This window comes from Miniopterus natalensis, chromosome 2 (assembly GCF_054644295.1).
Source record: "Miniopterus natalensis isolate mMinNat1 chromosome 2, mMinNat1.hap1, whole genome shotgun sequence".
Lineage (NCBI taxonomy): Eukaryota > Metazoa > Chordata > Mammalia > Chiroptera > Miniopteridae > Miniopterus > Miniopterus natalensis.
This window is the reverse complement of record NC_142082.1, coordinates 173,086,096-173,112,022: the sequence shown is the minus strand read 5'-3', so window position 1 is coordinate 173,112,022 and position 25,927 is coordinate 173,086,096. Positions and strand designations below refer to the sequence as shown.

Here is a 25,927-nt window from a genome sequence, read left to right as displayed (position 1 = left end):
TGCCAGAGGCTCTTAGAGGAGTAGAAATGGTAAACACGTGTCATTACCACAATGAAAACATATGCAATTCACAAATTAGTAGGAAAACACAATTTCTAAAGTTATATTGGTGGATTAGTATAGTATATAAATGAATATATTCTTATGTTAACACCAATCTAGTTATGAGTCAAAATCATAATTAGGGGATGTAAGGAAAATGAGAACTGGAGACATGTTGGCTGCCCATGTTTTCAAGTAATTTTTTTTCTTTAGTCATTTTCACCATTAACTATATGATGTCTTTTACTCTGCAAACTACTAGTAGACCTAGTCTGTTCTTTTTTCTTTCTTTTACCTTTTTAATCAGGGTATGGCATTTAATAATCTACTGTATCACATTTTTATTGATTGATTGATTGATATGTGTATGTGTCTATTTTGTTTCTTTACAAATATAAGCTCGTCAAGAAAAAATGTCACATTTTTGGTGGAAGTGAATACTGTGAGCCATGCCCATTACATTTAATTCTCACAGTAATTTTATGAAGTTGTTTTTATTCCCCACATTCACAGACATGGAAACCGAGTCTCAGAGAGGACGTATAATTTGACCAAAGTCATGTAGTCAGTAAATGGTTGAGCTGAGACTCCGATCCATGCTTTTACCACTCTTCTTTCCCTCCTACATGAGGTATTCTTCCCTCTCTGTGCCAGGTACAGGAAGACGCTGGGTTTCTTTTCCTCACATCACCTATAGCATTATATTCTAGACAAAGAAAACAGTATTTCCCTTGCTGGGGGGAAACTTTTCTTGTCTCCATGGAGTGTCAATTTGTGTTATAAATGGAAGCATCAATATGTGAGCCAATTCTGAGTGGTATTTCTTATATGGAATCACAGGAAGTGAGCTGACTCAGAAAAGGGAAACTCAGAATTAGGCCTCTGCTTTTCTCTAACTAGCTGTGTGACTTGGGGCAAGTCACTCACCATTTCTGGTCCCTAGTTTCTCACCTGTAGAATGAGGAAGAATGAAGCTCACTTAGGGCCACTTCACGTATACTTTTGCTTTAAATAAATTTGAGGAATTAATAAATATTATTGAGACTAATGATTATTTGAAGTACCCAAAGGAGGAAAGTACCCAAGGTCTATTAATTGCCTAATGTCCATCGGTAATTAATAAATTGCACCTATTGATATTTCTGTTCTCAGCCTAAATGTTTAGAGCTGGGGTGAATTTTTCATTCATTGGAACTTGAATAAAGGCATCATCTAAACTGAGAATAACCACAAGCCCAGTTATTTCTATTTGTAATTTGTTGTTAAGCATATTTATATTTATGTTCCTTTAATAACCATAGCAAGCACTAGTAGGAATAAAAAGTCACCCTGAAAAGGTAAATGAAAATTGATATCAACATTATATATCATCAATTCAGAGTTGTAGTTTTACTGTTTATTTTACAAATTTAGTAGATAAGCACAATCCCAGCAAAAATCAATGTCTTCTTGTTGTGTCTGCACTAAGTATCTGGGTATGTTTAACTTTACATATAACAAATATAATATCACATATGATTATATATATGTAACTACATGGACAGAAATCCTACAAAGTGATTATATGCTAAACATCCATAATGAAATTATAGAAATTTTATTGCAAGAGAGAACAGTGTTAAAAGGGTGTGAATGATAATACTAAATATTTATTTCCCTTTTACTACCATATTTTATCTCTTCTAAAATGCACATTTTTGGACATTTTAAACATCTCTGAAAGAAGGATGTATCTTATAATCAATAGTTTGTCATAATAAACTATTTGGAGCAATTTTTTATTGCTCAGTGATTTACAAAATACAGGTAGATCTTAAAATGAATGGTGTCTTAGATGTGATGAAATACAGTAAATCATAAATGCTATATTAAAGTAGGTCTGCCTTTAAAATATTTATGTCTGCAGAGACTTCTACCAAAATTGTGAAATTGATTTTTCAGTCAGTCATCACAGGCAATCATAATTGAGATGAGGGAAATTAAAGGGTTTTCAGTATTTAAGTCTTCTGTCTCCGTTTTCAATCTCTTCATCCCCAGCTAAGAAAATATGCAGACTCATAAAACATTTAAGAAGAAAATTTAAAAGCTTCAGCTAAAACCTTAATCAGATTAGTATGCGGTTGTTTCTCTGTCTCTTTCTTAGTCGACTCTGTTATATTCTATAAGCAAAACACATTTTAAGAAATAAATAAATTCTTGGAAACACATCTACTTTAAACTTGACTTCTCTGAGTGGATATCTAAAAATTTCCAGGCCACAGCTCCTCACTCCATCACTTGGTTCTCACCTACGTTTCAGGAGACCACTAAAGTCAAGTTCCCCTGCATCCTCTTGACCTTCTCCACTGTCATTAACGAAAGAAAAGCAAATCTGGGTTTAGTGCTGAGACACATACACAATAGTTTTCCCCAAACACTCTACATATAACGTATATGCAATTTTGTACCAGCACACGAGTCCTGGGACTAAATCAACACAAACTATTTCTTTTCACACAAGTGACATTGAAAATTTTTGCAGTATGTACTTGTGGAAAAGTAAACATGAGGAGACACAGTTTTGTAGATTGCATATATAAAACGGCTTGGATTTGTGTTAAAATGGAGTAACACAAATGCAATGAAGCCAAACAACACAAAGTACTTTGTTTTTGCAAGTGGGGGTGATCTGGAAACATACCCGTGTAAAAAGCAAAGGACTTTTGCTGATCTCTGTCGCTCATGGCAAGCAGAGATCGGCTTGCAGGACAAAGTGTCCCAGTGTCAACTATATAAGTGCAAAGCTTATATTCAAAGGTAGCCTCTCTGTGACCATCAATAGATGAGTCAGGTAATGTGATACCGACATAACATAAGCATGGAGCTAGTGCAGAGCTTTTTAAAAGATGCTTTCCTGTCTGGCAGGGTGTGGCTCAGCGGTTGAGCATCGACCTAGGATCCAGGAGATCGCTGTTTGATTCCAGGTCGGAGCACATGCCCAGGTTGTGGGCTAGATCCCCAGTTGGGGGGTGTGCAGGAGGCAGCCGATCAATGACTCTCTCATCATTGATGTTTCTCTCTCTCTCCCTCTCCCTTCCTCTCTCTGAAATCAAAGACATTAAAAAAAAATTTAAAAATAAATAAAAAGATGCATTCCTGTCAGTTTTAAAGGGAAATAATGATAAGCTTTTCATTTTCTTGTTAATAGTTACACCTTTTAAAATGGGTTTTTCAAAAATTTGCCTTTGAAATGTTGATGATCCTTCTACTAGGAATTTTTTAAAGTGCTTTTCTATAGAGAAATGCATCTTAAATTAGGCGTGTAGCCATCTTTGATTTCCTATAAACTCTAAATAGAAGCTATGGAGCTTACCCTTAAATGACACTACATATTTACTTAAATGTTTAATTTTTTAATGAAGATGTTTCTTGCTCTTTACAAATGCTAGTTACGGTTTCTAGGGAAAGAGTCTGGGTTTAAAAACAGTGTGTATAATACATAAGTTATACTAATTGAAGTCCAAAAATGTGTTTTCAAAATTCTTTAATAGTAGGTATTTGGAGAATTTTATATACTTTGAAATAAACACATTTCTATTCCTTTAAAGCACGAAATTTGATAAATTATGTCTCCCTCTCCTAAAATATACTTGTACATGGTATGAGCATAGTGTCGGACCTCTGCATTTGCTGGATGTGAGTAGGTGGAAGGAAACCAACAGGATTTGAAACTTATGACTTAAAAGAAAAAAAAGCCAATTGACTGATCGGGTTATATTAAGTATCTTTTTAAAGTAATTAAAATGTTCATATATTTATAATTTAGGAGGGAAACATGCCTTTTATTAGCAGACTAATCATTGTTTTATAATAGTTTGGGATGACTTTCCTTATTCCACAAAACTGTATGCACATTCAGTTGTATGAAGAAGAAAACATTTGCTCTCATTAAGGAATTTATGTTATGGAAACATTAAGTACAGAGAGTTAAAAATGGCAGGGAAGGGCTAGTTATACTTCTCATAGACTAGAAAAGTGTTTTCATTTTTCTTCCTTGACCCCCTGATTTTTTTGGCCTTGGCAGATGCAAAATAAATCAAGTAGGTATTTATATTTAACTTTTTACCGTGATTTTTGTTCCATCAGACTCAGTGGTCTTTTATTTAGGATAATCCAATATTTAAATAGTGCTAACTTCAGTAGGTAGCTACTTAATTGTGGTTTTCTGGGCCCACGGTTTAATAGCTCCATAAGTGATTTCTAGATTAAAAGCAGTACAAATTTTCTGACATTACTTAACTGGTTTTATATAAGATGTGTATCTTTACATATTTATCCTTTTTGGCCCTTTGGTGGGAAATAATGCAGTTGAGGAAGAAGGCACATATGGATAGGTTGAAAGTGTGTTTTTATAAGGCATCTGTGAAACCTGCCAAAATGGGAGCTTCCCTATAACAAGAATATTCTTAAGAATCATCAGTAAGCTGTGGCTGGGGGGTTCAGTTGGTTGGAGCATTGTCCCGTACAGTGAAGGGTCAAGGGTTAGATTCCTGGTCGGGGCACATACCTAAGTTGTGGGTTCAGTCCCCAGATGGGATGCATACAAGAGGCAACTAACTGATCGATGTTTCTCTCTCCCTCTCACTCTCCCTTCCTCTCTCTAAAATCAATAAATGTGTCCTTGGGTGAGGATTTTAAAAAAAGCATGATCAGTATATACTTGATTTAGTCTTAAGCCCATGACTTTTCTAGAACACTAACTCCTGAATATATGGTATGTTTAACTACAGTGGAAAAAGTTGTTCTCATTTGGAATTATAGAGGGTACAGGAAGAGAAAGTGTGTTTTGAGAATCCTCCACATTCATGTTGTACAAAAGGTATGTAGAGTCCCCTTTCAAAGTTACCTTCTCTTGAAAGCAGATCTGATGTCAATGTTTGGAGTACTCCCGGTAGATTCTTTGAAAGGAAAGAAAACAATAAACACCATTAAGAAGGCAGCTTTGTGCTCAGTTCCTTTCTCGGCTGTGGGGAGTCTCCAGAAGGCAGGCAGGCCAGGTGAAGGGAGGATGGCTGCCCCCCGGGATGGCTGAGCTGCTGAGATACCATCACTTATCTTCCCTCACACAGAATCAAGGAAAGGACTTCAGGAATTACCACAGCCCACTGTCATTCCACCTGCCTGCCCATTGGAATCACTTGAAGAGCTTAAAAAGAATACCAGCTTCTCAATCTCCCTGCTGGAGATTTTGATTCACCAGATCAGAGATAGGCACGCAGAAATCAAAATTCTTAAAAATCCCTCAGGTGATTCTTAGAGATGCCTGGCCAGGTTGAAGAAGCACCGCTCAGGACCCGATTCCCACTTAACACGGAGGTCTCAGCAGCACCTCCACCCACGATCGTGCAGCCTCTGCTCGACATCTCTCGGAATGGGCATCTCACTACCTTCTCTTGTGTCTACAGAGCTTTAATGAAAGAGCTCAATCTAATGTTAAGACAAAATTCACCTCATAATGTCCACCTTTAGATTCTAATCTGCCTAAACACTCCCCGAGCACAAGGAAAATGGCCTTGTCCTTCGGTGCGATGGCCCTTCCTCGTTTACAATGAGTTGTATATGCCACCTCCACCCACGCCGCACAGGGCATAGTTTCTGGATTCTCCACCCTCCTGGCTCCTACTCTACTCCAGGAGGGATCCTGGTGGGTGTAGTGCCCATGGCCCAAGACATTACTCCAGATGTGGAACAGCTAGCATGTTGCGGACAGTGATGTCATTTTCTAAACCTAGATTCTATGCCACTTCGAATGGCCCAGTTTTAAATTGTGCCAGCTTTGTCTTTTGTAGCTACATTACACTTTGGATTCATGTTAAGTTTATGATCTTTACTGCCAAGTAAAGTTTCCCTTTGTATACTTAGAGAAGCCCCCCCCCCAATCTACATGTACAGCTTTACATTTATCCCTATTATGTTCACTCTGGGCAGTACACAGAACAGATGAATGGAGAACTTCCATATAGGATGTTAGTCCCTATAAGAGAAATTTTCCTTCCACCTGGGTATCCTAACATCCTTGTACCATATTAACTTATCTCCAAACTGGAGTGGGAATAAGTGGACCCAATGAAACAGGTACACTCATAGCAGCAAACAATGGCATCAGTCCTGATCTGGGAGATTGAGGGGGTGTAGATAGCATGGACAAGAGATACCTGGCAGTAATATCCCACCTTCCACTTATAAAGTGCCTCATAACTATTCAATTCAGCAGGCTTGCTGAGACTATCACAATCAGGAACACACACTGTTTTAAAGGAAACTTTAGTTACAAAATCTCATGGTATTAAATGGCCTTCTTCTCCGTCCCCTCATGCCCCATTAAAAAAAAAAAAAATCACATTTACCCAGACAAAAAGGCTCTCTTACCGCGCACTTCAAGATCGAAGGAACAGCTGTCAAACTTATCCTTATAGGTGACCTCACATCTGTAGTTTCCTGCATAGTTCTCTTTGGCCTTGATGATCTGCATCTCGAATGTGTACACCTGCAATGAAATGCATCCAACACAATGTGTACACCTTGCTGATAGAAAAACGCCACCACATTTCAGTTATTTTCCAAATCCTTTCGCACTGGCTTACAGACACGTCTATCTGGGGCTTCCAGGACGATGCTCTCAATTACGGAGGGGTCAGTGTGCTCCATAGCCCCCAGGCACAGCAGGGCTCGCCTGCTAAGTGTAGATGTTAGCAATAGTAACTCCAGAGAATTTTCTGGGACTGAAATCTCTCAAAGCTGAATGTAAAAATGACCTTTTACCCACTCAGATGGAATGAGCTAGCCTCTCCCCTGCGCCAGGAGTCCAGGGCCATACCCGAGTTTGCCTTTCAAAAGTTTCCTTCAGCTGGAGGTGCTTCCCAGCTTTGCTGGCCAGGTCCATCCATTTCCCTTTAAACCACTTGATAGTGGGTTTTCTAAGAAGATCTTCAGCCTTGACTTTGGCTATAAAGGTGATATTTTCGCCTAGAAAAAGCACAAGTGAATCAGACTGGCTTGAAAATTGTCATTGGTTTTGCTCTTGTCTGGCAGGGGTTATGTGGGACTGCACTGCATACCCTATGGTGTGACTGGTGCCCCTGGAATTGTGCAATGAAATGGCCCTGGTATTTTCATGAGGACCCTAGTTCTTAGATACTCCAACTTGTTCTGCATTTGAGGTTTATGGAACAAAAAAGGAGCAGTGGGTTAATCAGTAGAAATATTTTTCTTTGGTTTTATATTCTATATATGAAATAAAAATGGGGGGAAACTTAAAAATTTATATATGTATATATATATAGTGTATACATTTTTAAAAATCTTTTTTATTAGGCAAGTGATGGGAATTCTGGAGTAATTATGGGAATATGACTAAATGACACTGATCTTTTTGAAATAAACTTGCCTGTTTGAATGACAGATTGCTGATTAGACCCTAAGTACATGAAAACTCTAGCCCTGTGGCCAGCCCAGCATTTTGGTGTCTCCAGAAACACGAGGGGAGCAAACATTTCCACTCACAGGCAGTGTGGTTCTACATTCCCGACCTGAAAGAATATAGTCAGCCGTATGTTCATGTGCATAACATTTGGTAATTGTCAGAGACTAGTTCTGATGCCAGTATATTGCTTATTAAAAGTTATTTAGTTAAAATTCCTGGACCCCAAGTTGTTCTCTAACTCACCACCCTGTTTATTTCCTTCATGGCACTCAGCTTTTGTAATGATCTGTTTAATTTCTTGTCTGCTTTTCCCATTAAAGTAAGTTTTGAGTGCTTACATGTTATATTTACTCAGTGTTCAGAACAGTATTTTACCAGGCGTGCAATCAGTATTTTTGAATGAGTATCTCCAGAGTTGTACCATCTGTTAGACTAGCTTCCTCTGAAATACTATACATTATGATCTAGTGTGTGTACGCAGTGTTGTAATCATCTTATAGAATGAGGTGTGTTGTAATGACAGCAAACACTGGCTCAGAGATTTAAGACACGCCAGGCATTATTCAAAGTACTTCACAGGTAGTATCATCCCCTCTTGACAGACGAAGAAACTGATTTGTATCCAAGCTGGCTCCAGGCACCCAACTGCTACATGCTAGAGTACTGGGATGATAGCTACACTCACCTTTTCAAGGTTATAAAAACAGGATTTAATATAGACATAATGTGGAATATTTCTCAGCCGTAAGAAGGAAGTTCTGATTCATGCTACAGCATGGCTGGACCTCAAAAACATTACGCTAAGTGAAAGAAACCAGACATAAAAGGTCACATATCGTCTGATTCCACTTATACAAAATATCCAGAATAGGGAAATTTATAGAGACAAAAGAGATTAATGGTTGCCACAGGCTGAGAGAGAATGGGGAGTAACTGCTTATTGGGGGTACAAAGTTTCTGTTTGGGGTGATGAGACGTTTTCGGACTAGATAGAGGCAGTGGTCGCACATTGACTGTACTAATAGCCACTGGTTGTTCACTTTACAATGGTTAATTTTATGCTACGTGAATTTCACCTGCTTTTTTTTTTTTAAAAGCAGGATTTAATGCTTGGCACTCACCAACTTTCACTGTTCCTGTCTGAGGCTTTTCCACAAACAGGGTGGACAGCTGAGAATTGGAATTCTGCTTGTCCTGTTCCTCTGCGGCAGGTGACTCGCCAAGAGACCATTCTAATGAGCAGAAAGGAGGAAAAGAGTCATTGCAGGTCCAGGTTCTTCGTAAGCAGACTTACCTGAGTTTGTTGTTCTCATCAACGCTGAAGCTTTTCTTTGTCTAATCAACCTGGATAAATGTAACACCATTTTTTCTGTCCATCTCCCCTGCAGCCATCAGTAGAGAGTGACAGGTTCCCATTCTTAGGAAGGGATGTCTCTTCCATGATGGGATAAAGGAACATTTTCTAATTCCTAGAAATAGTAACACTTTGCAGGTAGGTTGTTACTCTGTCTTTGTTAGAGGCCATGGCTCCTGTATTTTCCCATCCCGCCTGACCCCTAACAGATAAATGATGGTGGGAAATACGTTAAAGCAGTACTCTCAATATTTTTGCAGGTGACTGACTCTAAGGCTCTATATATATATATACAAAACCAGAATTGGATGGGTCGGTTTGCAGGTCAACTGGGAAGGGTCAGACAACCAAGCCTGGCCTGCTATTTCTAAATTCCTTTCTATTGTGTAATTAGACAATTCTTAGGATCATGTAGATGAGATCATAGTTTGACAATTAAGTGGCAGATTGTGACCTGCAGGTATAAATTTCAAGGATACTAGGAGTGTCCTGAAAGGGGGTAAGAGAGAACCTGGAAATGAACCTTGTTTTGCATTTTCTAGTTTGCTCTCCAGGTGCTTAACTTGGATTAATCATCAGTCAACCCCAGTGAGGAGGGTAGGAGAGAGAACTGTAGAGATTCCCTCTGTCTCCGAGAGCTGAATTCAGAGAACTTCAGTTTCAGCTGCCTAAATAGCTGAAGAAAAAAAATGCTTGGGTTGCCAGCTCTACCTGTTAATGCTTCTCAAAATGAAGAAAATGTAGATTTAGTTATTTTAGTTGTATCAATCATGCTTAGTATTTCTGTCCATAGAGACCGCTGTTTTCACAATGAAGTTATGCAATATAGTCACATGATTACATGATGTTTTAATAACAAAGTTGTTGAAATTTTATGGTGTATCTGTGATATTAATAATAATAGTGGGTAGTGGCCATTCACATTTAGAAAATGAGGGCAGGAATTTTGATTGTTTTGTTCATTTCTATACCTACAAATGCCTGGCCCATAAGAGACCCACGTTAGGATTATAGTAAGCATTCAACACAAATTTGTTGAATGAATGAATGAATGAATGAATGACCTCACAGAATTGTAGCACAGCTGACAGGATGCATCTGTGGGTGTTTTCTCAACTGTGTGTAAAGTTCTATAAAAATGCGAATTATTATCTAACTTTAGCATTCTCTAAATTGAAGTTTTAAAAGTTTCTTAATTTATGTGTAGTTGTCAAATGTTAAAAATGATAGTTATAATAATAAAACCAACCAATCTGTGGTGTATGTACCTAGATTCCTGATTTTGTGTGTGCGTGTATCATGCAAAATTAATTGTTTCTCAATACATTAGTTTTCTTGTAACAGGCAGTGTAATGAAAGATGGCTATCAGAGCTACAAACTGAATAGGACAAAGATTAGAATCAGTACAGTTTCAAGAAATGAGGTCATTAGTGATTGCTCCAGGCGTCTGCTCACCTGAATCTTTTCTTTCCAGGGCCCGACTACCCAAACCTGAAAGGAAAGCGTGATCCGGATGATGCAAGGGGCAGGGGGTACCAATGAAGTGCTTACTGCAACCTCCTTGGATCCCCCAAACCCTCTCCTGATGATAGGGAGGGAAACACTAGAAGTTGGCTTGGATGGAAAATCAATAGAGCTTCAACTATGAGGGCATCTCTAAAAATATGTCTTATTTAAAATAATAAGATTTTTTAAAAAAAAATCCAAATATTGAACAGGGGAAAAGGGTACATAACTACAAATGGAAGACATACATTTTTGCCCGTAAAATTTATATCCAAGATTTATGAGTCTTATTTATTTCACAACGGAAGACTCTTAAAAAATATCATGTAAAAAGAAAAAATTGCCATTAAAGCCAAATGTTTTCCCTCTTGGCTTAGGGACCGGCCAAATCCGGTGCCCTGCTCTGTGCTTTGTCTCATCAAGGTGCTCTGCCTTTTCTCTTCCTATACTGTCAATTAATAATAAATACAAAGCGGGGGAAAGAGGGGGTTGGGATCATCCTAACCTGGAGGCAGGACAAGGGACGGTGAGGCTTCCTCTTCATCTGAAACAAGAAATAGGCATACAAAGTCAAGGAGGAAGGGACTTCATCCCAAGTGTCCTGGGAAAAGAGAAATCTGAAAAAGAAGAGAGACTACACAAAACACTTTCAACGGATGAGTAAGCCTTAGAAGACTTGGTTCCTGAAAGATTAAATTTGAGTATTTCAGGCAAAAAGAGAAAAGTAAGTAAAAGGGTGAGAGAATAGGGTAACCCAATGAAAGCATAAATTACAAACTGGCCTCTCTGCAAGCATTTTATGTGATTGCAGGTTAGGATGCCAAAAATTATAACTTTGATGAAACCCACAACGGAGGTGGCTTTCGAGTGCTTATTTCGTAACTAACGTCAATGACAGGCATCACCCATATACCAGGATCCTTTGGACACAGGCATAAAAGTATATATGTACTGTCGGAGAACTTGTTCCTCCCACCCGAAAACCTCATGATTAATTTCCCTTCTATATTTAGAAAATAAAAGTCAACATTAGCTAGTATAAATCAATTTGTCATACTTATTAAGTTCATCAATAGTTAGTTTAGAAACTTCATAAGCATTTCCCCAAGATTAGATTGGTGTTTGGCCAATGATGTATAATACTAAAAATATTTACCCATGCACACTGGTAAATTTCAAAATATGCCTTGGGGTGTTTATGTGCAGAGGCACCCAATAGTCCCTTTTTCTAAAATGTCTGCATTTTAAAGTGTCTTTATATTTTAGATGCTTAAATAGGCATTTGGTGTTATCTGAACCTCTGCCCCTCTCTTTCCAAGGCATGAAGCCTGGTGTTAGTGTAAGTGACAATAATCTTTGTACTTAAAACACCGGAATACTGTGGATTTCAAAATAAAAACTTATATAACTATATAAAATAGGATACAGCAAACACATGCATACATGTTAATTATAAAGTGCCTTAAAAGATTCCTTCAGATAAAATAGCACATTTCTGTACAATTTATTAGCATATTTGCAACAAATATTTACTAGCCTGAAATTTCTTTTCTAAGACTGTCAACCAAATATATGTTTTATTACTTTTTACAAAATGATTAGGGTAATATACAGAGAACCTTAATGTGTTATCTTCAGAACCCACAAGGTGACTCACTGGATACTGTGAGATTCAGGATTCTTCAGAGGAAGATTTCTGTGGTCAAAGAAGCTCGGAAAATGTTAGGCTAAATAAAGTTAAATGCTTGTATTTTATTGCATTGTGTGTATGCTTTTATTGAGACATCTCACAACCTTCAGTGTGCTAATATGCTCCAGCAATGGGGGTGGAGTCAAGAAACAATACAGCAGTTAACATTTTCCAAACTTAGTTCACGTTTTACTTCTGGAATATCCACTAACATCCCACGAAATCATACATTTGGGGAAGTATAGGTATTTCTGAGATATCAGCAGAATTCTATAGTTCAGAAGACTGTTAGATTTTAAAATTTTACATAAAAAATGAAATATCTTGCAATTTAAAAATATTACTTGCCATAAATTTAATTCATTATTAGTATTTATTCTTGTAACTTATTTGAAGACTTTTATTTACTGAATTACATAAAGGATCTTATTTAAAGTCCTATATAAATTATTGAAAGAAGTTTTAAACCTCAACCAAATCCTAGAAAGGAAGCTTTTCTTGTTTAGAAACTAGAACCATTTTGAGTCAACTGAACATTTTATATAGGTTTTGTGGTGGTTTTCTTGCTTTGTGCATAGTATATAATGAATCCTTGAGTTTATTGTTTATAATGCTAAATGACTGAGAAGAGTATTCATATACTTTCATAAAACTAAAATGAAGAGATAAGCAAAAATTTGGAGAATGAATAGTTTTAATGTCCACTAAAAGTTAAGACTATTTGGGGGGACATGCACAATTAGTTTAGATTATTAAGGCACCGCATATTAAACCAATCCTTCAAAGTGTCATGAAATGATCTAGGTGATCCAACATTACTTCCAAACAGCAATTCCTGCTCAATTGGAAATATTTTATTTTTGTGTGCATACATTTCCAGATTTTCTAAAGTGCTAGAAGATATAATGGACAAGTTGACTGTTTCCTCTCTTTTAAAAGTAGCTTTGGCCCAGCTGGCATGGTTTAATGGTTGAGCTTCGACCTATGAACCAGGAGGTCATGGTTCGATTCTCAGTCAGGGCCCATGCTCAGGTTTTGGGCTCCATCCCCAGTAGGGGGCATGCAGGATACAGCCAATCAGTGAATCTCTCTCATCACCGATGTTTCTATCTCTCTCTCCCTCTCCCTTCCTCTCTCTGAAATTAAAAAAACAAAACAAAAAACATAACAAAACGTATTTTTTTTTAAAAAATAGCTTTGGTCCTGGCATCTCTTTAGATTAAGAAAAGAAGTGAAGATGTAGGGATCCTGACCTGAAATTCTTGAAAAGCTGCCTGGTTGAATATGGTTGAACTTGATGAGAATGAAAGGTTTCATAGGTGTTTTCCTGTACCATGGAAAAACAGGTTCTATTCTAGAAGAGAAATTGAATATCCAAATCTTTTGGGTTGTGCCTAATTCAACAACACACATACAAAGAGCATGGCACCAAACAAAGAACATTTTCAAAGAAAACGAAACAAAAAATTATGTAAGACATAGTTTCCCCTTTTTTCTGTTGAAAAGTGACTACAATGACGATGAAAACACACACATCTGCTTTTGGCTCTTTAGAATACAGCATACATGAGGACATGGGCCCAGAGCAGCTGAGCTATCTCCCCTAGCGACAGAGAAGGAAAATTTACCAAAGCAGAATTTATTTGTCTTCAAGTCATGGGAAAATAGCATTTGTAAAACCGTAAAAAATGATTCTTTAAACAACTGAAATTCCCATAGAAGAATGCCTGGAAAGGAGAGAAATAACTTGGTCTCATATTACGAGCCTGGGATTTTAGGGGGGCTCCACATGAAATCCAAAATTCAAGGGGGAGACTTCCAGAGATAATAGAATATTTACATTCTTATAATTCTCCACACTCTCTTAAACATAAAATAACTTCTACCTGTGGTGGATTTAAATTGCCTTTTTAAATTAAAACACCTGATGTGATTTAGAAAGACTTATGAATTCCTCAAGCAGAATAATCAGTTTTAGTCATTATATACATACATGACCAAAAATAACGATAGCAACCACAGCCACACTGGAAGACAATAACACCAACAGCTGACACTAATTCTTTGTGTGTTGAGACGTTTGATCAGTTTATTGTATTTTCTTAACAAGAAGACACATGCCTTCACATTTTGATGCTTCTGAAATCAGGATTCATCTTAAAATAAAGGTGTTTATTTAATAAGTGTTTCCTTCCCCAAATCTATTAAATCTATGTAGCTCCATATAGTGGTTTTGTCTTAGAATTGAGAAGTATGGTGATATTATTTTAACAAAATTCATGACAAGGAAATATGTAATTAGAACACACAGATAAAGCACAGAGACAATTTAGTAGATGGTTGTCTGATACCTAAAGGTCAAATTCCACAAAAACATTTTAACGTGCTAGTAAGAAGCGTGAAGATGATGTTATTGCAGATGTAAAGGGACCTAAATGAAGAAAAAAATTTAATCTTTTTTTTTTTAATTAAAAAAAACCCATATTATTGAGGAGAAATTTTCTGGAACTTCTGCTGATTCACTTCCTCCTCTGCCGGCCACACTCACGCCAAAAGAAAGACGCGTGGACTCAAGTGCCTGAGCTCCTCGGTGTGCGCAGGGTTCATGTGGCTCGGATGATGCGATGGCGTTAATGTCAATGACTCGGGAAAGAAAGGTTTTACTTCTCTTGCCATGGTTATCAAGAGCAGTTGTTTTTTGGAAAGAAAAAAGAGGCAGTAACTATTCCAATCGGGCTCACCACAAAATAGACAGACTATACACGCATAAAGTACAAAAATAGGAATGAATAGATATATGTCAGAGCTGAGGGGTCAGAACGAGGCCTGGTCACCAGGGGAACCTCTGACTGATGCTGCTGGGCCGCTCTGGAAACTTCCCGTGGGGCCCCCCTGAGGCATGGAAGAGCCGGTCTCTTCCTCTGTGATCTCGATACAGTGCTGGTCGGCCACAAAAAGTATAATCCCATTCGAGCAGCCTCATTATTTCCTGCCCGCGGCCCCCCGTGACGCCTGCTCCCAGAGCCGAGGTCCACTGTATCCTGCGGATGGTCCCTCTCTTCTTTCAAGTGCCCTAAAGTCAGCTCCAGCAGGGCAGGACCCGCACTAGGCCCTCGCCCGCTACATAGCTGCCTCTGAGTACTTGCTGGGTAAATGAATGGGAAAGGACAGTCCTCTGGCCCCACTGAGGCTATAAAAAAAGAGTATGTACTTTGCATTTTATTGGTTTGCCACCCCTCATTATTCTGGAAGAATTCTAAGTCACGGTGGCTTTATTTACATAAGGACATTGCCTCCCAGCGTGATTTAAAGGGATTTGCACATGTAAATTCTGGTATTGCTGTTTGATTAAATACATTTTTTTTATTGTCATCTCTACTGTTTCAATTCCAGGACAAAGTGGCAGTGTTAAGGAACAGGATAGCTGGATGGACAAGTCCAGGGGCCAACAAGCAAACAAGCAAATCAACAGAGAGAGAAACCCCATCCTGGGAAATCGGCTGTTTCCCAGACAGAAACTTTTAGCAAACATGGAAAGTTGGCAAATCGACCCACAAGCACTGCTTGAAAGATGGATATCAGAACCAAACAACATTCTATGGCTACACAGAAATTTTCGGCACATTTCTGGGTGGTTGCAGAACAATTCAGGCAATCTGGGAATGATATTAAGGCTGTGTTGCTATGAATAATGTTCTTAACAGTGGCCATCTTGGAGCTATCAACTGAATATACTTCAACTAATTAGATAAGGGACTAATTAAGTCTGAAAATGTGGTAATGTCCAGGCTTGACCATTTTCAATAGCTTTAAGTGAGTTGGTCTTACATCGCCTATCTGTTCTGTAGACTAGCACTCAATGCACAGCATCATTACCTCATTCTGAACCTCATTATTAAGAGTGTGCATGGGATGTTCATCCTCTTGCCCAGCAAATGGAAATAAATGAAAATAAAATTCTACCTAGATTATCATTGTCTGTGTGATCAGCAACTAAGCCAGCACGAAAATTCAACTGTTCGTTCATTCTACAGGTATTTATTAGGTGATTGCCTTGTGCGGCTCTCTGCCAGACACTAGAAAAAATGAGACGAGGGCCCAATGAGGTGTTAAGACATGGTGCCCGACTGTCAAAAAGCTTACAGCCTGTTAGGGAAAGAAATGAACCATTAATACTTGATGAAGTGGAGAAAAGAGCAATTGAACGACAGAGGCAATAGGTCCAAGAGAAATCAGAAGGAGGAAGGGGAGAGGGAAGTCAGGGAAAGCTGAATAAAGCGGTACAATCCAAGCTGAACAGTTAAAAATCAATTAGCTGGACTGAAGGTTGGGGGAAGGTGAAGGGCAGGGAAGGACATTCTAGTCAATGCTGGAGAAAAGGTCTGTTGCACTTATCAGTCTCATTTATGCTCATGCAGGCCTTTTTTGTCAGCCACGGCCACACAGACAGCAATGTTTACTGCGTCTACTTTTTGCTTAAGTATTTTCTTTGAAATTTTCCTGTCCTTAATGAAAGTGGGTAATAGTTGAAAGATAGTTGAAAGGTTTGTATATTTAGAAACAACTTCTATTTACCTACCTTCTTTATTTAGGGTTGTCACCTTCTATCCTAAATTGATTTTCTTCCTAGGCATGTAGAGAAAATAGATGGCAGTTTATGTACTTGGGCATGTGACTGCATGTGGCCATGGCCTTGCTTAACTTCTGCAAATGTCAGGGGGAAAATGCTACTAATTTCAGGATTCCCTCCCTAGTCATCTGGTCTGGCTCTTTCATCAAACTGTGTTCTGCATAAAGAAGAGTCTTTGTTGATTGGTTGACTAGTTGGTTGGTTGACTTTAAGAAACAGAAAGGCATTTTCTCATTTAAGCACACAAATATAATTGGATGGCTTTTCACAGAAAGGAGCAAGCACAGGCTTTGTTTAAATGTTGACAGCTTGCCCTCTGGGATTATGTCATCTGCTCTGTTGGTTGAGCCTTACAACCTGGCCCAAACACCTTTCCAAATTTGGAAACAGAGGTGTATGCCATCAGCTTTGTGGAAAATAACATTATAATAACTTTAGCCAGCTGCCCAAACAGCCTTGAACCCATCTCATGGAAGGAGTTCTAGGAGTTTGCATTGTTTGCATTCCGTAAGCAAATAACCTTCAGACTGTCTCCTGTAGCCAGGATTAGTATTCAGGTTACTATCCATGGGAGCCACTGAAGGTCAAGGGCAAAGCGAGTGTACTAACAACATTATGTGTTCATTTATCAGAGCGTAAGTTCAAGTTAGCTGAAGAAAAGTGGTCCAATGTACTGAAAGAAAGAAAAAAAGTATTTTACTAATGTATAGGAGACAATAATATTATAGGAATTAGGTAATGAAATATGACATAGTAAGAAAAAAGATACTTAACATACTTTGGAGTGGTGTCCAGAAAAAAAGAGAAAGGTCTTATTATAATCAGGAAATAATTGCTTATTCCAAAATTTTAACTATTGTTATTCATAGCACAAATAAAAAACAAATCTATAAGACATGATACAAACATATAAAGCAGAATTGTCAAACCTGTCTCTGTGAAAACTTTCTTTTATAGAAAACTAATACTCCTTAGCTTAGGACAGGTGGTCGGAAATGACAATGACTTCTTCCACGGGGACACAAAGGAATTAGTATTTCATGGACCCACGTAATAAAGGTTAGTCATTGTTTAAAACCAGACTATCTACATATAAAGTAAAAACAGAATAATATTGCAGAAAGAAATGAGTTTCCAAATCAATAAGGAGAAATGTGATGTCTGCTTAAGGCTATCCTGTCCATTTACATAAATCATTATATAAATCTACATGAATACATAGTGTCACAAAATGAGATGCTGGCTTTCAAAATGACTAGTGCAACCTGGAACAGTTTACACAGTAACATGAAAACATTCCATTAAAAAAAACAAACCCTGGGCAATCCAGATAATTTTCCAAATTGGTGTAATCACAAGAAGGCCAGACACCCCTTTTCCTTCATATGCACATTGGAAATTGGAAACTACCAATTAATATGCTGGCACCTCAACAAGGGCTTGTGAGATATATACAGATATATATATATATTTATTTATCATTGTTTTACTTCTATAAATGTGTGTAATGAAAATGGATCAAAGCACCATTTGCCATTATGCTAACTGGGTTGTGCAGGTAAGAGGAAAACAAGGAACACTTAACCACACTGATGAAAGATAACGCAGAGAAATTCCAGGGAGCCCCTCTGGCAATCATTACGGGCCTCTCTCTGTTTCTAATTTTACTGAATTCAGCCCCATTCTCCCTCCCTTCACTCACCTTTTGGTGGCGCTGTTCCGGCTTCCTTCTCTTTATTTGGTTCTGTGTGGAAAGTACAAGCACATTTTTAAAAGCGTCTTAAGGGAAGTACTTTGTTGTGTGATGGGCGATGTGGGCAGGGGGAGAGGGTGCCTGAACACAGGCTGATCGGAAATGATACATGCTCATTTGCTGTGCTGTGCGGGGGCGATGGATTTGGGCATTATAATGTAGAGTCACATTAAACTTTTCATAAAGGCAATGAATCTGGTCACTTTTGAAAAAAGCCTATGTAGAAACATACAGTACGGACTTTGTTAAAATACATCCAGTTGCTGGGTTCATGTTAGAACATGCCGACGTGGAAGTGAGTATAAGACGTGGGTCATGCGCCAGCGGTCAATCGGTTAGTGCATGGTACTTATAAAATGTGTGTCACTTCCTTGTAGACCCCAACAAGGGACTGGCTAACTTTTTAAGGAAGTTTGATCTATGTAGTGGTTCTAATAGTTTTCACTTCTAAATAATATTATAGTATCATGGTAACATAATATAGCCAGTGTATAAAATCTGTAATTGTACAATAGTTTCAAAGAAAATATTTTGGTGCATATATTAACCTTCTGAGTTGAGTGGCAATAAATGCAATATGATAGCAGTAAAATCAGATTTTATCTGTTGAGACCATCTACTTTGCATTTCTCTCTGTTCAGAATCATAGTAGTTTAGATACCTGTAAGTAGTGTCTGACTTATGGTATATGTAAGAAAAGAATTCTTTCAAGCATGACTTTCTCTCTCTCTCTTGATTGAATATAGATATGAATCTTTGTTAACTAATAAAAAGACTTTTTGCAGAGTTTGGTAGGAGACTTGTTTGAGCAACAGGAAGTCAGTATTGTGCAATGAAATATGAAATATGGCATAATAAGGGAAGCTTTATAGTGGCCCAGTGACAGCTACTGATGTCAAGAACAGAAGGGAAAGGTTATGTCTGTAACGGCCTATAGGGCCTCAGTGTACACAGTGTTGGCAAAAATAAGTCTGTATATGCAAGAAGGAAGTATACCAAAGGAGAAGTTCCTAAGAAGAGTGTCACACATTTACACTGGTTGAAAGAAAACTAAACTTGAGCTTACTTTACCTGTGGCGCTGAGCCTGTTTCATTCATTTTGACACATAGCAATACTCTTCTATACTACGGAAGGGGTTGGGCGTGTGATCAGGTATTCTTAGCTGGACAAAGGGGCTCCTGTGAACACTTAGATTTCTCAAAGTGCCCTCCTGAAAATGATCTCCAGGGTGGAAGAGTTTCATAATCCCCTTATACATTTCCATGCAACAAGGTCACCAGCTACCGAGGCCTCATTCAATTCCTGCTTTCAACTAGGCTGGTCTGGTCTACAGTGACCTCCCCCTGCCAACGTCTTCACACCACATTGTCAATTCAAGTAACATGCATTAAATCACATACTGCCTTGCGAAGTTCTTAGAGTTTTGCCTCATGTTTCAACATAGTGGTTGTAGTTTATCTAATTGTTCTCTGGTCTGTTTTTTATTTCCTACGTGGTTGTAAGCAAACTGAATACAGGGAAATGTTTTCTAAGAGTTCTCCACTATATTTGGTACAGTTTGTTTGTACCCAGTTATTAATAAGTATCTGGGAGAGAGCTCTGTGTCCTTCTGAAGGGTTAGGGCAGAGTTGTGCTCATGGTAAACACCCTATGAATAATTCTTTTTCAAAAAAATGTTTCAATTATAGTTGACATTCAATATTATTTTGTATTAGTTTCAGGTGTACAGCATAGTGGTTAGACAATCATACACTTTACAAAGTGTTCCCCCTGGTATTTCCAGCACCCACCTGGCACCACACATAGTTATCAGAATATTATTGACTATATTCCTTACACCGTACTTTACATCCTGGGATTATTTTATAACTACCAATCTGTATTTAGCAATCCCTTCACTTCTTTCACTCAGGTTTCCAACCCCCTCACCTCTGGCAACCATTGGTCTCTTCTCTGTATCTATGAATTTGTGTGAATGCCAGTTTCACATCCTGTTCAAGGAGCAAGAGTGATGAGAGAAGGCACTTTGGTGTCTTCAAGGGGAAAGGCATGCAGTTGTGGTTGCCTCCATCCTGAGGCCACTGGCCGGGCAGACAATGATTCTGGGGATCCATGCTGGGAGCTTAACATTCCGCTAGGGCTTGTCACCCTTTCAGCCCTGTTCTCTTCCTTAGGTCTATGCAGGTGCACAAGCAGGCTTCCTTGGCCTGCTGAGTGTCACTGGGCACTGCCTCCGCCTGCCAGCTTCACTGGAACTCTTTACTCCTTGTTTTTGCGTTGCCACCTGCTGGACAACAGGATCCTAAGACCTGGAGAAACTGGTTCTGATGTTGAGGCTCAGGGGCCACCAAATCTTCCCAGAAACACCCCGCGGAGTTCCTGAAGGTGTCTGACGGTGACACAGTTCAAGTCGAGAAGGGGCTGCTGATCTTCCAGGACTGAGGTGAGATCCGCTCCCCACTCTCATAAGAAAGATGTGCATTTTATTTGCTCTTAGCTGTATGTGAGAAAGCCTTGCAACCTTCAGCCCCTTGGGGGCTCAGCCTCCGCAACACTAAGACATGGGCATAACTACAACTCTGGTATAACTCCAAGGGTTTTATAAGTATATGATACATCATCCAAATTAGATCAAAGTGAGAGGGTTATGTAAACACAATGCATTATTATTATTATTATTAACCTATTACAACTGTGGTCACCCACCTTCTCCATAGGAGTTAGATTAAAGCTCATAGCTTCATTGAAGGCCAAATCATGCTGGGATAGACCTTCTGGCTTTGCAGCCCAAATGCATGAAGTAGTGTTTTCACTTACCTTCTGGAGGTGGAGCTGGGGCTGGGGCCGGCACTTCATTTTCTAGAAATGAAAAGAGTAACAGAAGTGTTAGGCTCATGTATCACAGAGCTACTTTTTATAGCCCCTGGCTGTGCTCAAGTCCAGGTAGCAAGCCATCTTACCTGTAGGTGACAGGAGGGATAAAGCATCAGATAAAGCAGCAGATAAAGCATCAACCTGTGGCATCAAGAGGCCCAAGACACCCTGCCTTTTGGTATATGGTGTGGGGTGAGCATCCAAATGGTATTATATGGATTTCCAGGAGGTGGCAGAGGCTAGTGATGGACAGAGCACAGGTAAATGGGATCCAAGTGTCAAGGACACATGTCTGGAGTAGATTTCCACCTACATTTATCCAAAATTGTTAGAGCTCTGGTTTTGAGACTTTATAACTGGCTTTAGAGATCCAGAATTATAGAGCAGTCAGGCAGCAAAAGTCTGTTAAGAAACTTCTGTTAAAGAACATTCTTTGTTCAAGTAGCTAAAGGCACACCCCGTGACCAAAGGGCATAGAATTTCCCCTGCTGAGTCCCTGTGGATGCCCAGAACTGGGGATTAGTGACGTGCGTGAGAACCAGCTGCTCCTCCAGGGCAGTTAATGAAGGTGATCTCTTTCACTATTATTTTCTGCTTGACAATTGAATATCAGAGAAAAGTTTTTGTATCATAGGCACTCCCAGGAGCTTTATCTTTGACTGGATACAGGATTTTCCACATTTTTTCCACAGGTGGCTCTTTCCAAACAAGGAGAACAATACCTCACAGCAAGCCATGTGGCCCGAGTCAGCACTACATGCAGGCCAAGTGCCCCACCTGGGCAGCCTGGAGTGAGCACGGAAGGACCGACGTCATGGCAACAGAAATCAAGGAAGGAGAGATGCAGGCCTGCCAGGGTGTAGCAACATCTTCTGCCATCACTAATTTTTGTGCCGGGTATAAACTCCAATTTATTGTTTAAAAAAACTATTTTCACCCAGCAGGGCGTGGCTCAGCGGTTGAGCGTCGACCTAGGATCCAGGAGATCGGGGTTCGGTTCCCAGTCAGGGCACATGCCTGGGTTGCGGGCTCGATCCCCAGTAGGGGGCGTGCAGGAGGCAGCTGATCAATGACTCTCTCATCACTGATGTTTCTCTCTCTCTCCCTCTCCCTTCCTCTCTCTGAAATCAATAAAGACATATTTTTTTAAAAAAAGAATAAGATGAATGACCCCCTAGGATGCTAAACCTATATAAAATGCCCAGCATAGTTCTTGGCACACAGGTAGAGCTCTGTAATTTACAGCAATAACTGTTATCCTACAGCAATCTTGGTCTGTCTTTTCAGCATTTCTCTTAAGACTCTCAGAGCTAATTATTCCATTCTTCTCTCCCTTATTTTCTTGGCATTCTAGACCACATCATAATACACTCTTTATTCACTAATTATTTTTTAATTATTCTTCAGTTGTCTATGTATATTTATGTTTCCTTTTCTTCCCAAGTAAGCAAGAACAATGATCGTTCATTCCTTTCCCCCCGTACCTCATTTTATTGCTGAAAACCATTAAATGCATAGTGAATCGACTGTTTTTAAAAATTAAGAAGGGCTTCTTTGGTGATTGCGCATAAACTATCAAATTGGCAGTGCTTTCTCAGCATCTATGTAAACAAACGCCTATTTTGCAAGGGAAGCTGTGGTTGCTTAAAATCCTGTTTTGGAAGTAAGGCCAAGGGTGAATTCTAAGTAAATAAATAAAAGAGAATCGCCTTAGACACTGAAACTGTAAATGTGCCCTGCGTGTGAATTATCTATTTCCATTGTGTCGGTAGCCCTCAAATTAAATCAAAGTGAGAATTTAAAGGGATTAATTTAATTTCCAATAAATCCACAGAACATGGGTCATTAACAGCCAATTATACCAGGCAGTCAGAACTACAGAAATGTAGGATAGGATATATATGCCGGTACATTTTTAGGATGGTTGCAGGAAGTAAAAGAAGAAAAATGCAGAGCTAGAACTTCTTCCAAGAACCGTAGAAGCCCCATTACTTTACAGCCAGTGGAGGAATAAATAAAGCACACCACTTTTTGGCATGCCCTGCACGCAGGACCTATTATGTATTAAGTCCTATAATCCTTACTACTCTGTGAAGTCAGTACAAAATTATTGCCATTTTGCAGATAGGAACTGAGGCCCTGGGAGGCCCCACAGCTCCTGAAGGGTGGAGCCAGGCTCTGACCCAGGTCTGCCTGACTTGACTCAGGACCTGGGCTCTGCACTTCCCCTCTCAGATGCTCATACTTGTGGAGGGAGAAGTAGCTGGTGGACTTTACAAAGACATTACGGCATTTTTTCCCACTGAACTGATTGGTCTTATTGTTATGGCCACATAGCCTCATATGGATGTTGCCCTGTCTATAGGAGTGGAATGTGCCTTAATTTCCTCATCTATGCAATGGAAATAAGAGCAGAACCTATCTCAAGGGTTGTTGGCAGGAATGAATGAGCTCCTGCAGGGGCAGGAATCATGGTACACACTGTATATGTTTTATCCTTTCATAGTTATCATTATCATGATCAGAATTTTATTTGGCCATACCTTGTGTTTCCACACATGCCACCTGCTAGGGATTGGCCTTATTTCGAGGTCTGTGGGCTGTATCATGTTAGAACATGTTTGGAATTGGGGTGGAGATGAGGAAGCACCTGGGAACTGAACAGAGGAGGTAGGCCTCTCACTCTCTTACTGTAAAATGGTAATAATGGATTTTGATGAAATTTACATGCATTATATGGAGTTTGCACACTGTAAATAACTCTATCAATCAAATCCTAGTGGGAGGGAAAAGATAAGAACATGAACTCTCAATAGTTTTCAATGCATTTAAAACAAAGAATACCAGCTGTCTTAAACCTGGAGAGATGGGGAACCAGGAGTGTCGAAGGCCAAGCAGCACATGACTTAGACTGAAAACAAACCATTGCAGGTAGGTCTTAGGGCCCCAACTCTCCCTTACTTTAATTCACACCTTTGCCTCTGACTTTGCCCATGGCTTTGCCCACTCCTCTAAAAATCATTTGAGTATTCCCAAGATTCATTGGCTGCCTCTATAACCACAATTCATTCTCAGCAATTTCCACAGGACCCCACTGAATAAGAGCCCATCAGAAGAACCCATGCAACTGGGATTCACTGAGCTCTCATTATGAAGTTAATAAACGGGGGCTTATACTCAAGGCTAAGATGAGATGCCGATGTTTAAGAAGTTCCCATGTAAGTTAACCACGCTTTCTATCAATTTGCTCACTGAACCAGGTAGATTTGCCCTCTCAAAACGTTCGAAACTCACCACCTCCAGGCCCCTCTAGTGCTTCTGAAACTAGCGCAAACAGATCCCCATCTAGGGATTTGGTCAAGTGCAGAGTATGACTCTGGGTTCAAGACTCTGCGTGTGTAACAGGCTTCCAGGCGATGCTGATGCTGTTATCCCCTGACACACGCTTTGAGTGACAAGCTTCAGCCTATGCCCTAAATATCACCAAGTCCTCTCCATTTCAAATGCCATCGTGAATGCTAAAGGTTGTACAGTAGATGGAGAGTTTCCTTCTCTCTTTGATCACAAGCTTCTTGAGGACAAGGCCTGGTCTCCTCCTCCTTTTCAAATTCTGCACAGCAGGTGCTCCATAAATATAGTTGACTGGCAGCCTGTTTCTACCAGCACAAAAGCCCTGCCTCCGCACTGCCAAGAAATGAAGAACTGGCCTCTGGCACTCCAAGGGCAGCTTTCTTCGTCGTCTTACCCACAGGGAACACTATGTCTCCCATTGGTGACCCTCCCGTTGGCTGTATGCTCACAAGCATTCACCCAACCCCGTCATATTTCTTCTTCCTGTCAACAAGTCTTCCATTTCTTAACAAGGGCAGAGTTAAGAGAGCAACTAGGGCTAGAGTTTTGGCCATCAATGACAGTATGCCCCTTGCCTTTCTAAGGAATCCCCCCCTTTCAAAATCTGGGCTGCATTACTTAGCAAAAACCCCTTGGACAAGCATGCCGCCTCCGCTGTCAACTAGCTTAGCCTTGCTGGAGCTATCGGAAAGCACCCGGTCTTGGGAAGCTCTTGAGACCTTCCCTGTAATCTTCTCTCTTAAGGTTTAGAGCAAATGGATATTTATTCCGGTAAGGCCTTACTATACCTCTGCTTTTTCAAAATCGAAAGAGCAAATTCCATGCAATTGTGAATAAAGTTGGCTCTTTGCCTCCCTCCCCTCATCCCATTGTCTCCATTAGAAAACACCAACAGGATGGATGAAAGAAGCAGGGATATATAAGTTGCTGTCTTTAAACTTTTTTTTTTTAACAAAAAGAAGAAACCAGCATACTCTGAAAAATTAAGCCCAAGGAAATATTTTCATGGGCAACACAAAAATTAATTGGATTCTGAACTAGCAACTCAAGCTAGCTCCTTCCTCCTTTGGCAAGGCCCACTGCTCTTTGATCCTGTCTAATTCACAGATATAGACTTTCCCTCTGCAACCCTGAAATGCTTTCAAAGGGCTTGAGCTATTTATGGTGGATTTTTCCTATGACCACCTACTGTAAAAAGCACAGGTATGCCACCAATGGCAGGCCTGCACAGTGAGTGCCAGGGCATTCTAATTGACGGGCACT

General features: G+C 39.5%; 1 protein-coding gene across 1 annotated transcript in view; it reads right to left on the bottom strand.

Moving 5' to 3' along the window:
• Positions 1-25,927, bottom strand: part of MYBPC1 (myosin binding protein C1) — a 126,550-nt gene that overhangs the window by 36,325 nt on the left and 64,298 nt on the right. Inside the window, exons 2-7 of the mRNA XM_087813799.1 lie at positions 10,315-10,441; positions 8,626-8,736; positions 6,899-7,047; positions 6,451-6,568; positions 4,928-4,979; positions 2,331-2,387 (exon numbers count right to left, since the gene is read on the bottom strand). Of these exons, the coding sequence (XP_087669925.1) occupies positions 2,331-2,387; positions 4,928-4,979; positions 6,451-6,568; positions 6,899-7,047; positions 8,626-8,736; positions 10,315-10,441 (614 nt within the window). The remainder of the gene's footprint in view (positions 1-2,330; positions 2,388-4,927; positions 4,980-6,450; positions 6,569-6,898; positions 7,048-8,625; positions 8,737-10,314; positions 10,442-25,927) is intronic.